At 42.1% G+C, this 14,082-nt stretch overlaps 2 protein-coding genes across 5 annotated transcripts in view; both read right to left on the reverse strand.

Annotated features, from left to right (window-relative positions):
* Positions 1 to 14,082, reverse strand: part of AURKC (aurora kinase C) — a 476,131-nt gene that overhangs the window by 6,866 nt on the left and 455,183 nt on the right. The window lies entirely within an intron of this gene.
* ZNF805 (zinc finger protein 805) overlaps positions 3,136 to 14,082 on the reverse strand; it is a 34,441-nt gene continuing 23,494 nt past the window's right edge. For 2 of the 3 annotated variants that reach the window (XM_067720522.1, XM_067720524.1), the window contains 2 exons: positions 12,011 to 12,154; positions 3,136 to 11,124 (listed from right to left, as the gene is read on the reverse strand). In XM_067720522.1, the coding sequence (XP_067576623.1) occupies positions 9,497 to 11,124; positions 12,011 to 12,154 (1,772 nt within the window). In that variant the 3' untranslated portion in view covers positions 3,136 to 9,496. Of the gene's footprint in view, positions 11,125 to 11,240; positions 11,971 to 12,010; positions 12,155 to 14,082 lie in introns of those variants that run through there. The other variant, XM_067720523.1, reaches the window with a different exon arrangement.

The following is a 14,082-nucleotide window of genomic DNA, read 5'->3' on the forward strand; positions in this document are numbered from 1 at the left end:
GATCAAACCTGTGCCCTCTGCAGCGGAAACCTGGAGTCTTAACTACTGGCCCGCCAGGGAAGTCCCCTGGGATTTCTATCCTTGGTAACCAAACAGTGCCATGTAGTGTAGAGGCAAGACTAAAAGTGGATCAGGGGCTTCCCTGGTGACGCAGTGGTTAAGAATCCGCTTGCCAATGCAGGGGACACGGGTTCGAGCCCTGGTCCGGAAAGATCCCACATGCCACCAAGCAACTAAGCCCGTGTGCCACAACTACTGAGCCTGCACTCTAGAGTCCACGAGCCACAACTACTGAGCCCGCATGCCTAGAGCCCATGCTCCACAGCAAGAGAAGCCACCGCAATGAGAAGCCCGTGCACTGCACTGAAGAGTAGCCCCCATTCACTGCAACTAGAGAAAGCCTATGCGCAGCAACAAAGACCCAACGCAGCCAAAAATAAATTTAAAAAACTTAATATTTGATTTAAAAATAAAAAAAATAAAGACATGGCCTTATCTCATTCTTTAAGAAAAATAAAAGTAGATCAGAATCAGGGAGAAGTGGAAGCCACTTTAGGAATCTTTAAAAAGTCAAGTGGAGAATGAGACATCTTTGAAACATCCAAGTGGGGACAGTAAGAAGAAAATCAGGGGTTCAGGTCTAGAGCTCCAATAAGTCAGGACTGGGAAAATAAATTTCAATTTGTTCAAAGTAAAGAAGATAACTGAAGCCAAGGGTGCAGATGAAGCCTTGGGAGAGACCACAGAGTGAGAAAAAGGCCTATGAAAAGTATTTAGAAATTTCAAAACTGAATGGGTGACTAGAAGTGGATGAGTTAGCAAGTTAGAAAAAAAGAAAGAGGGAGAGAGAAACCCAGGAGACTGATGTTACAGAACCAAAGAAAAAGAGTATTTCAAGAATGGAGGGGTCAACAGGGTCAAGTTCAGTCTCAAGAAAGACAAGGGCTTAAATTTTTTTTCTTTTTTTCGGTATGCGGGCCTCTCACTGTTGTGGCCTCTCCCGTTGCGGAGCACAGGCTCCGGACGCGCAGGCTCAGCGGCCATGGCTCACAAGCTTAGCTGCTCCGCGGCATGTGGGATCTTCCCGGACCGGGACACGAACCCGCGTCCCCTGCATGAGCAGGCGGACTCTCAACCATCGCGCCACCAGGGAAGCACCAAGGGCTTAAATTTTATAAACATGGGAGTCACCACCAACCTTGCCCAGAGTGGTGTAGAGGGTGGGACTGTACCAAGGAGGTTCACAATGTAGGGAGGCTTGGGAAGTGGAGAAAAATAGAAGAGGTAATGGTGAAGTGCAATAATCGCAAGGAAAGGAAAATAGGTCCAAGGGGACTCCTCAGTTAAAGGGAGAGGGAGGAATAAAGAAGTGAGATGTGGGATAGAGAGTGGTGCCTGACACTCAAGGCCATGTGGGAGGACGAATCAGAAAGAGTGAAGGACAAAAGAACATGCAGATGAGAAGGAGGCTTTAGGCAGCTGAGATCACAGGCACAGCAAACATTGGGCAGACTACGATGGGGAAAATGTTGACGATTGCTTAAGTGATTTCAGGTTTCAAGGAGAGAGAAAATGAGGAGAGCACATCAAATGTGTATGAAGATTTATACCTAAAATCAAGAGCATGAAATGGAACTAGAATGAGCAATAATAAGCAGAAAGGTTGAAAGACCACGTGGCTACAGATGCCATAAGGGACAAGGGAGGAAAGTGATGAGAATGCCTGTTAACCAGGAGGTGAACAAGAAAACAAATGATGTAGCAGGACTCGGGAGACAGCACACAGAAAGGCGTTTCTTCCTTCACCTCTCAGAAAGTTGGAATCATACAGGGAGACTATCTGAAGTTGTCATTAATGAATTTGTGGCCCCCAGTTAGCCACACTTGGTCATTGTCTGAAGTGTGTGACTTTGAGAAGGGAATCTGGAACCATCTTTCTAAAAGACAAACACCTGGGGGTGGAGGTAAGTGGCATCTTACTAACACCTTGGCCTGTCAAATACCTGCTATTTGCTCACCTGGACAGCCTCTCCTTGGCATTGTTCTTTCCTCTGTCCAGGACTCTCCACACCGTTCCAATTTAAAGATTGCATCTGGCTGGGTGCACTGACACCCTGGTTTCTGGAAATGCCTGATTTGCTCTGTTATATTCCTAGTATTTATCCTCTCATTAACGCTTTCAGGCAGTTTTAAAATGTAGGATTTAGTATCCTGATATGAGGCCAACAGATGATTGCCGTTGAAGAAATACAGTTCTGTAAGATGAGGTCACGCCATGCTCCACAGGGTCACATGGGGACGCACTAGTGTGGAGTCAGCGGCAAAAGGATGGAGGCGGAAGTGTAGGCAAAGACTGTGTTGTCATTTTCACTGGGAGCAGTGGGCCAGGGGAAGCAAGCAGGCTAAGTAGGTTTAGGATTAGCTAGCTGGGATAATTTCAGCACAGTTCAGAGTGCAGGGGCTGTCCTTAGTTTCCTGGGATCTAGGGAAGGGTCTTGAAGCATGAGAACTTGATAAAGGCAGTAGTAGTGGGGTCTGGACTCTGGAATGGCTGGTTTGCATTTAAAAGGCACACCCAGTGGGGAAACTTATCTGGAGGAATCAGCTAGCTCTAGGAGGAGCAGTCTCTACAGGATCAGCAAGGTCCCAAATGTTAGAACTTCAGAATAAAAGCACATACATTAACACATGGATATCCAAAACAAAGGGAAGGAGGAGTGGCCAGGAATTTTCTAAAAAGTCTTCCAGCAGGTAAGAACCAGGTCAGGAAGTACCAACAGGAAGTCAGACCACAGGGCCCATGGCACTGACACTGCTCTGAGGGAGGCATAGTTGCCCATCTACCATTTAGACCTTTAACTGTGAGGTGTGTAACCTACCTGTGAGCAGATTACAAATCTTTAACCCTCAACTCTCAAGGATGACATCATTGAGCATTCCAGAGCCGCACCACCCCCCCATCCCACTGAGACAGGAAAGGTCATCTGCAGGCCACAGTGTGAGTACAAAGGGGAGAGGCACATACTCCCAGAGACCAGATTCCTGTAGGGGTCCAGCACCATGTCTCCAGCAAGGGCCCTCCCCGCTGGAGCCACCAGCTCCCACTCTCTCCAAGTGAAACTCACACATAGATCATGAAGGCGACTAAGCCTGAAACGAAGTCTTTTAATTAAATCTTGTCAGGTGCACTGAATGATGCACATGTTCCTTATTTCTCTCTTTGTTGAAGACAGAGGCAAACAGCATCAATAGCAGGAACAAAGAGACAAGAAATTGTTGACTTACGTGCTATAGGAACACACAGCATTGATCTGGTATTTACATCTTTATAGATAAGGGTAAGCAAGCAGTGGGTGTATTTGCAAGTCAGACCACTTGAAGCCATGTATCTGTATATATATACACACACAGAAATACATATATATTAGGTCTATACACATTTATATACATATATATGGCCTCAAGTAGTGTACATACATACACATACATATACATACATATATTAATATTGGGAAGAGATAAGGAACTCTGTCACCAGACTGCCTCTGTACTTTGTCATCACTAAATTAAATCCTGGCTAGTTTGTTAAGTTCTACTTTGGCTTACTAATTTTTTTAACAACAATTTCACCTCAGAGTTATGACTCACTTTTTGTTGTAGGAAACTGTATTTGCTTAATGTTTGTTACAGAAGTCTGAATTAATCGGCATCTTAGTACCATTTAAGTCACTATGAAGACGTAACACAGCAGGCCTGAGACTGCTATTCTCTTGAGCTTGCAAGGTTCACCTCTGCAAGGGCTGGGGTTTGGGACCTTAGATTTTGGGAGATTTCCCATCATTCCCACAAATGACGAGTGGCTCAGTGTGCCCAAGTTTTTTGTTTAACTGTGTGGCTTAATGCCAAAGATCTATCTATCCTTCTAGAGGTCTAGAATTTGGTATGTGCTAGAGTGTCCCCAAGAAACCCCGGGCACTGGGTCTCTAATTAGCTTCCCCAGTAGACATTTCAATCTATTGCTGTTAACTCCTTGATGGAGCTTAAATTAGGCCCGTCCTGTGTGACTTCCCTGAGACAGGACCACTGCAGATTGTCCCTGGTTTCCTCTGGACTTCAGTCCTTGTGCCTTTTCCCTTGGCTGAGTTTGCTTTGCACCGTTTTGGTGTAATAAAGCACAGCTGTTGACTGTAAAAATACGCAGAGTACTGTGAATCAGCAAATTACTGCAACTGAGGGTGGTCTTTGATGACCCAAAACAATCATTCATTATGACTATGATCTGGCCATAAAAGCTTGTGTAGATTTTCTTCAAGGTCAACGTATGTTCTATACGGTGCCAACTATATACACAGCTTTGTGTAAACACTGTGAGGGAGCCAAACATTATAATATAAATCCCCTGCTGCATGTAGCCATTCACTAGAACACACATATACTGAGTGTCTACTAGGAAAAAAAGAACAGAATGGGACAGTGGCTGGATGTGGGTGATGATGAAAAAATGGCTGCAAAGTGTGTCTGGCTTGGGCAACAAGCAGAAGACAGTAGGATTCACGGAGAATCCAGGCACTTTAAACACAACTCTGAACAATCTATAGGTCTCAGTTGTAAGATCTGTTCTCAGAAATTCTTGTGGATACCAGGCTTTTCATTTCTCCAGTTAATCTAGGATTTCTATCCCAACATCAAGATAAACCACCAGAGAACCATGACCTTGGACTATACAGTTTTGCCTGTTTTCTCAGAGTCCTTCTTTGGCATTATAAGCTAGGCAAAAATACAGAAGATGTATAAAAGAACCAAATGGAAATCAAACAACTGGAAAATTCAAAAGCCAAAATGAAAACTCACTGGGTGAGCTCAATAGTAGATTATATACGAGACAGAAAGAAACCAGTGAGCTCAAAGGGAGATCAATGAAAGTTAATCAATGTGCGGAACAGAGAAAAACAGACTGGTGGAAACAAAAAGATGGGAGCCTGAGGGTCCTATGGAACAAGAATGTGAGAATTATCATTCACGTTACTGGAGTCCCTGAGAGGAGAAAAAGTGTGGGGTTGAAAAAATATTTGAAAAATAACTAAAAATCTCCCAAATTTGGCAAAGAGCATACACCACATGATTCAAAAAGCTGAGAAAACACCAAACAGGATAAACCCTAAAAATGCTATGCCAGGACACATCATAAACTGAATATTATAATAAAAAACACTTTGAAAGCACCTGACGGAAAGGATGCCTTTCAAATAGAGGAACAATGGGTTGAAAGGCAGGTTTCTCATCTGAAACCATGCTGGACAAAAGGAGATGGACAGAAGAAAAAACAGACATGTTTTCTTTTGTCCTAGAAGAACTGTGGACCCCAAGTCTTATGTCGCACAAAAATATCCTTCAGGAATGCAGTGAACATAAAGACATTTTTAGATGAAAAAAGAAAAAACATTTGTTAACAGCAGACATACCCTAGAAAAAAGGCCACAGGAAATTTGCCAAACAGAATGGAAATGTTAACAGAAGACTTGGGACTTCAAGAATGGAGAAACAACAATGGAATGGTAAAAGTAGAGGTAAACAGACTATGCTTCTCACGAATTTTGTGGGGGGGGGGGGGAATAAAAAACTAAGGTGAGGCAAAAATTACAATATCCAATATAGTTCTCAGTATACAACGAGAAAATACAATTATATTAAGAATAGGGAATGTAGGTGAACCTAATGGAATCAAGGTTTCTATACATCAAAGTGCTAAAATGCTGGTACAGTCTGTGATAAGTTATGTATACATAATACAATACGTAAAGAAAATTAAGATATATACTCAAAAACATTACAGACATATCAAATGGAATTCTAAAAAATATTAAAATAACCCACAGGAAATGGGGTGGGGGAACCCAAATAATAAAAACTGGAAAACAAGAGAAATAATACAAAGGGAACACACACAAAAAAAAGATTAATAAAATGGTACAGTTAAGCTCTAACATATCAATAATTATTTTAAATTTAGATGATCTAAACCTACGAATTAAAAGTGGCATAATGGATTAAAAAAAAAAGTATGACCCCAACTACATGCTGTCACAAGAAACTTACTTCAAATATAATGATGTAGATGTTAAAAATAAAATTATGGAAAAATATAGACTACAAACATTAATAAAAAAACGCAGTAGTGGGCTTCCCTGGTGGCACAGTGGTTGAGAGTCCGCCTGCCGATGCAGGGGACACGGGTTCATGCCCCGGTCCGGGAAGATCCCACATGCCGCGAAGCGGCTGGGCCCGTGAGCCATGGCTGCTGAGCCTGCCCGTCTGGAGCCCGTGCTCTGCAACGGGAGAGGCCACAACAGTGAGAAGCTCACGTACCACAAAAAAAATAAAATAAAAATAAAAATGCAGTAGTGACTATACTAATATCAGATAAAGTATGCTTCAAAGGCAAGAAAATGAACCCCTTTATTATGATTAAAGGGTCAATACACCAAGATGACATAGCAATCCTATATGCGTATGCACCAAACAACAGAACTTTGAAATACATGAAGCAGAAACTTACAGAACTTGTAAGGAATAGACAATTTCTCAATTATACTTCAGGACTTCATCATCCCTCTCTCTGCAACGGACAGAAATACTACACAGAAAGTCAGCAAGGATGTAAAAAATCTGAGCAATAACCCCAACCAAGAGGATTGTGCAGACATTTATAGAAACTTCACCCAGTAACAGCAGAATACACAATCGTTTCGAGAAGCCTTACAGAACAAGATATACCACACCCTGGGTCATAAAACAAACTTCAACAAATTTAAACAAACCAAACATGAAACAAGTAATAAATCAGTAACAAAAGATACCAGAAAATGCTCCAAACAGTAGGAAATGAAACAATATACTTCTGAATAATACATGGGTGTCAGAGGAAGTCTCTAAGGGAATCAAGGGATATTTAGAACTGAATAAATTGTAATGAAAACTTGTGGGATAAGGCTGGAACAGTGCTGAAGGAACTTTATAATACTTAATGATCCATTAGAAAAGAAAAAAAAAAGTTTCAAATCAGTAATCTTAGCATCCCTCAAAAAATAAAAAGAGCAAAATACAACCAAAGCAAAGGAGAAGATATGATATCATAAAGACCTGAACAGAAATCAGTGAAATTAAGGACAGAAAGGTAAAGGGACTTCCCTGGCGGGCCAGTGGTTAAGACTCTGTGCTCTCAATGCAGGGGGCATAGGTTCGATCCCTGCGGGGAACTAAGATCCCACATGCTGCGTGGTGTGATAAAAAAAAATAAATAAATAAAACAAAAAAAAAAACACCCAGAAAGGCAATAGAGAAAAATCAATAAAATAAAGTGCTGGTTCTTCAAAATGATCAGTAAAATTGGTATATGTCTAAGACTGACAATGATTAAAAAGAGAGGTGACATATTTCCAAAACCAGGAATAAAATGCGATGTAAGTACAGACCCTGTTGCCATTAAAAAGATAATAAGGGAATACTCCCAACAAGTCTCCAAATAAGAAAAGTTAGATGAAATGAAACATTTCCTTGAAGAGGACCAACTATCCAATTTATCCAATATGAAAACAGATACTCTGAATAGTTCCATACTTATCAAATAATATGTAACTAAAAAGTATCCAGAAAATCTCCAGGCTCAAATGGTTCACTGGAGGATGTTATGAAACATTAAAACAACAATTAAAAACAATTACATAGTCTTCCTAAAAAACAGAACTTGGGAAGCCACTATCACCTTGACACCAAAACCAGACAATGACAGTAGTTAAAAACAAGCAAAGAATGACAACTACATATCATCAATCAAGAGATTATAGGAAAACCTGCTCAAAAAAATATAATCAAATGGAATGCTTTAATATATATTAAAAAATTTATACTCCACAACCAAGTGAGGTTTATTCCAAGGATGCAAGGCTGGTTTAATATTCAAAACTCAATGTAATACACTATATCAACAGGCTAAAGAATAAAAACCAGATGATCACATTAACTGATGGAGCTAAAGTATCTGCCAAAATCCAACATTCATTCATGACAACAAAAATCTCAGCAAATTAACAGAGGGAAACTTTCTAGACTTGACAGGAAAACTCTATGGAAAAAAAACAACCTTACAACTAACATTGTACTTGATGAAAAACTGACCATTTTCCCCCTAATATCAGAAACCAGTCAAGGATGTCCTCTCTTACTACTCTTACTCAACATCATACTGAGAGTCCTAGCTAAGTGCATAAGAAAAAGAAATAATACGTATACAAATAGGAAGAAAGAAAACTATTTGCAGTTGACATTTCTATGCAGAAAATACCAAGGATTCTATCCAAAGAAATGGCTAGAAATAACTGAGTTCAGCCAAGGCTGCAAGATACTAAAATATCACCCCCCAGAACAATTATCTTTCTGTATGCTACTAAAGATTATGTGGAAATGAAAGTTTAAAACAATGCCAATAGGGAATTCCCTGGCAGTCCAGTGGTTAGGACTCCTCGCTTTCACTGTAGGGGGCCTGGGTTTTATCCCTGGTGGGAGAACTAAGATCCCACAAGCCTCGAGGCCAAAAAAAAAAAAAAGCCATTTACAAATCACTAAAAAAAAAAACACCCCAACAACCTAGACATAAACCCTAAAAAAAATGTACAGAACCTGTATTGTTCAATATTACAAAATGGTAATGAAATATCAAGAATTACTTAGATACATGAAACACCATACCATGTACTGTGTTCATGGTGCTGCTTTTAAACAAACTGCTCTACAGGTTTAAATCAATTTCTATAAACACATGAGCAAGGTTTTTTTGCATCCTAAGATTTATATGGCAAGTCCAAGGAACTAGAAAGCGGAGTTAATTTAAATAATAAAAGTATTCACTTTACCCAATTTTAAGATTTACCGTATAGCTACAGAAATTAAAGAACAGATTGAATCAATAAAAAGTCTGAATGTTTGGTGTTTAAAACCACCAAAAGAACCGTTTTTTAAAAAAACCAAAGCCTGAAACAGTCTTAACTGGTGCAATAAAACGTGCCTGTGTGTCATATGTGTATCTTTATCTACTTAAATACCTGGCTTCAAGTGTCTAACTCTCCCAATACTGGACAGCAACGAATGTATATATAAGACACATAAAGGGTCAAGGCCCTTTGCCTGTGAAATAACATTCCCCTCACCCCAAGTAAACTAAGGGATCCATGACAAAGTGCCATAACCTTGACAGAGAAGTCTCAAACTATGTTTGCATTTCATTTTTTCATCTAAGTTTCCACCTTCGTTTTATAAAAATTCCTGAGATAACACTACAGTGTAAACTAAGGGAAAAACGTAGCTAAAGTTTTCCTTAGTGCACAATAAACACTGGTCTCTCCCTCACAGATGAACTCTCAGATGTAGAGTAAGGCTCTAGGCTGGGTCAATTCCTACAATGCGTCTTTACACAACTACTGATGATCCGTGACAGGTTTTCTCACAGAGAAGATACTTGTGGGGTTTCTCTTTGGTATGTACGATCAGATGTCATGGTAGGTGTTTTCTCCTGCAAAAGATTTTCCTCGGTGTTTACATTCAAAAACTCTTTCCCCAACAGGAGTTCTCGGAGGGTGACTGAGGTTTGCCCACTGGTGAAGGTTCTTCCTACATCTGTCACACTGACAGGGTTTCTCCCAGTATGAATCCTTTGATGCTGAGTGAGGGATGAGCTACGACTGAAGGCCTTTCCACATTCACTGCACTTATAAGGCTTCTCTCCCGTGTGGATGATGGCATGTCGAATGAGGTTTGTGCTCCAGCAAAAGGACTTCCCACACTCCATGCATTCATAGGGCTTCTCTCCACTGTGAATCCGCTGGTGCCTGGTGAGGCCTGACCTGCGGTTGAAGGCCTTCCCACACTCCGTGCACTCAAAGGGCTTCTCCCCAGTGTGGATGCTGAAGTGCCGAATGAGGTCTTTCCTAGTGCTAAAGGCTTTCCCACATTCTTTGCACTCAAAAGGTTTCTCTCCAGTGTGGGCCCGTTTATGCAAGATAAAAGTGGAGCAGTGGGTGAAGGCCCTTCCACATTCAGTGCACACAAAAGGCTTCTCCCCAGTGTGAATCCGCTGGTGCCTCTTGAGGTATGATCTGTGGTTGAAGGCCTTCCCACACTCGAGGCATTCAAAGGGTTTCTCCCCAGTGTGGATGACATAGTGGTGAATGAGGGCTGCGCTCTCACAGAAGGCTTTACCGCATTCACTGCACTCGTAGGGCTTCTCCCCAGTGTGAGTCTGCTGGTGCCACACGAGGTATGACTTGTGTTTAAAGACCTTGCCACATTCAAAGCACTCATACGGATTCTCACCACTGTGAATGATGTGATGTCGAAGGAATCCTGGCCTATGTCGGAAGACTTGCCCACATTCTTTGCACACAAAGGGTTTTTCCCCGGTGTGTCTTCTCTTATGTAAGACGAAGTTGGAGCGGTGGGTGAAGGCCTTTCCACATTCATTGCACTTGTAAGGCTTCTCTCCAGTGTGAATCCGCTGGTGTTGTGTAAGGTAGGACCTGCGGTTGAAGGCCTTCCCGCACTCTGTGCACTCATAGGGCCTCTCCCCGGTGTGGATCATGTGGTGCTGGAGGAGGTGTGTGCTCTTAATAAAGGTTTTCCCACACTCTGTGCATTCATAGGGCTTCACACCAGAGTGAATCTTTTCATGTCCAGCAAGAAGGTGTTTCTTGTTAAAAACTTTCCCACATTCACTGCATTTAAAGATACTTTCCTCTTCCTGAATCATGTGGTCATTACCAGATCCACATGAGTCATGGTCATGGACAGCACCTCCTGCAGGGACCAGCTCCTCTACAATCCCTGAACACACACCACCAGCTGTCCCTAAGCTGCCATGTTCAGGACTCATTTTCTCAGGAAGCTTCTCCCTCTGGGGGTCCATCCCTGGTCCCAAGTGTCCTTCCTGCATTTCCAACAGCCCATCCTGATCCTTGGTTTGTCCGAACTGGGAGTCCCCTGGGCCTCCTTGTATTAGTTCCTGGATAGAGGCTCCCTCATATAGGGTTGGCTCACAAGTGGTAGGTTCTGTGGTCTTGGGTTTTCCTTTGTCAACTGAAAGAAACCCAATAAACAAGGCCCATTAGTAATACCAACAAGGAAGAAACAAAATCGGCATTTCAGTGAAAAAGATAAAGATGAAAACAGTGCCTCTGTGTCTGTTTTGCTACCTCTGAATCTCAACATTGTAACTTCTTTCTTTCTTGGTCATTAGACTGCTGACACCTTGAAAGCCGGACCCAGTAAGAGAGTCTGCAATGGACATAACGCCACAATTTCACAGGCTTGGCTGGACAGAGTAATAATGCCTCTGTGGGCTTTCAGTTTCCTTTAATCGAAGACATTCCATGTTGCTGTAAGAACACGAGGAAAAGGGAATTCCATAATGGTACAGTGGTTAGGACTCTGTGCTTTCACTGCCTGCCAGGCCCAGGTTCAATCCCTGGTGGGGGAACTACAATCCCGCAAGCCAAGTGGCACGGCTGAAAAAAAAAAACAAAACAAAAAACCCACTAGGAAAAGGCATCTAATGCAGCCCTGATAAAGGACAGGAAGTGTATAATGCCAATTCAACTATCTCCAAAGAGAAGTATGGTCCTTGCCCCAGCTCTAAGGAAGTAACCTGTAAACTGGGTATCTCCAGAGAGACAGGCATGTCTTTGTTGTTCATGGTGAGTCCCTAGGGATGTACATGATACTTTACGACAACAGATGACTCACTATGGGCCCCTAGATAGTTTATGCTGAAGAGATGACATTAGGTCTGGGTAAGGTCTGGGCACAGCAGAAAGACCAAACGTGTAATTAGAAAGCTGGGGCTTTGAACCACGAGTTATCAGCTGGATCTCTGGAAAGGGAAGAAGGGTGGAGACTGAGTCCCATGTACCATGACTCAATCAATCATGCTTCTGTAATGAAAACTCAACAAAAATCTGGATACCGAGGCTCTGGTGAGTTTCCTGGGTTGGCAACACTCCGTGCACATACTGCCAGATATCGATTCCAGGAGGTAACGAGACGCCGAAGACACGGAAGCTTCGTGTCTGGAACACCTCTGGCCCCTCTTCTACTCTGCATCTTTTGCCTGTAACAAACACGATTTGTGAGCATAACAGGTTTTAGGGAGTTTTGTGAGTCTCCTAGCAAATCACTGAACCTGAGGGTGGACTGGGAAACCCCTCAACTTGCAGATGGTTCACAACACCTGGGCAGACTTGGCAGTCCTGGAGTTCTGTATTTCTAACCTTGAGTTTGGCTAACTGTGTGCAGGAAGAGACCAGGGGAGTCCTACTGGCACCACTGGAGTTGCCACAGAGAGGAGGTGGGAAGGACACTATAGCCTTAGGACACAGAATGTACAAAGGCCCCCCAGGCCATGAGGATGGTATTGACAAGAATCCAGGGAAACTGATTCCCATGGTTTTGACTTGGGTTACAGTGAGGACTCCCAGGACAGGGCTCATAAGGCAGGAGGTGAGCAGGACTGGGATGGACACATTGGGTCTGTTATGCCCGAACAGTCTGGTGAAAAGACTAGAAAAATACACATGATCTAGATGGAGAAAATATTAATAGTTTACTTGAAAACATTAAAGAGGAGCTATACCAATGAAGAATTTAACGTGGGGGAGGTGAAATTGGAGAAAGATGGTCAAAAGGTACAAAATTCCAGTTTTAAGATAAACAAGTCCTAGGGATGCAGTGTACAACTCAATAACTAGCTAACACTGCTGTATGCTATAAAGAAGCACTGTTAAGAGAGTAATCCTAAGAGTCCTCATCACAAGGAGAAATTTTTTTTTCCTTTTCTCTTTTCCTCTTTACTTTTTTTTCTATCTATATGGGTGTCAGCTGAACCTACTGTGGTAATCATTTCACAATATATGTAAATCAAACCATCAGGCTGTATGACTTAAAACTTATATAGAGGACTTCCCTGGTGGCACAGTGGTTAAGAAACCACCTGCCAATGCAAGGGACATGGGTTCGATCCCTGGTCCGGGAAAATCCCACATGCTGTGGAACAACTAAGCCCGTGCGCCACAACTACTGAGCCCGTTTGCCACAACTACTGAAGCCTGCGCGCCTAGAGCCCATGCTCTGCAACGAGAAGCCACCGCAATGAGAAGCCCGCACACTGCAACAAAGAGTAGCCCCAACTCGCCACAACTAGAGAAAGCCCGCACGCAGCAACGAAGACCCAACACGGCCAAAAAAATAAAATAAATAAAAATAAATAAATCAGACAAGCCTCTTAGATAGCCTCATCCACCAGAGGGCAGACAGCAGAAGAACTACAATCCTGCAGCCTGTGGAACAAAACCCACATTCACAGAAAGACACACAAGATGAAAAGGCAGAGGGCTATGTACCAGATGAAGGAACACAATAAAACCCCAGAAAAACAACAAAATGAAGTGGAGATAGGCAACCTTCCAGAAAAAGAATTCAGAATACTGATAGTGAAGATGATCCAGGACCTTAAAAAAAGAATGGAGGCAAAGATCGAAAAGGTGCAAGAAATGTTTAACAAAGACCTAGAAGAATTAAAGAACAAACAAACAGAGATGAACAATACAATAATTGAAATGAAAAATACACTAGAAGGAATTAACAGCAGGATAACTGAGGCAAAAGAACGGATAAGTGACCTGGAAGACAGAATGGTGGAATTCACTGCTGCAGAACAGAAGAAAGAAAAAAGAATGAAAAGAGATGAAGACAGCCTAAGAGACCTCTGGGACAACATTAAATGCAACAACATTTACATTATAGGGGTCCCAGAAGGAGACGAGAGAGAGAAAGGACCAGAGAAAATATTTGAAGAGATTATAGTCAAAAACTTCCCTAACATGGGAAAGGAAATAGCCACCCAAGTCCAGGAAGCGCAGAGAGCCCCATACAGGATAAACCCATCAAGACACATAGCAATCAAATTGTCAAAAATTAAAGACAAAGAAAAATTATTGAAAGCAGCAAGGGAAAAACGACAAATAACATACAAGGGAACTC

This window comes from Pseudorca crassidens, chromosome 20, assembly GCF_039906515.1.
Source record: "Pseudorca crassidens isolate mPseCra1 chromosome 20, mPseCra1.hap1, whole genome shotgun sequence".
Classification (NCBI taxonomy): domain Eukaryota; kingdom Metazoa; phylum Chordata; class Mammalia; order Artiodactyla; family Delphinidae; genus Pseudorca; species Pseudorca crassidens.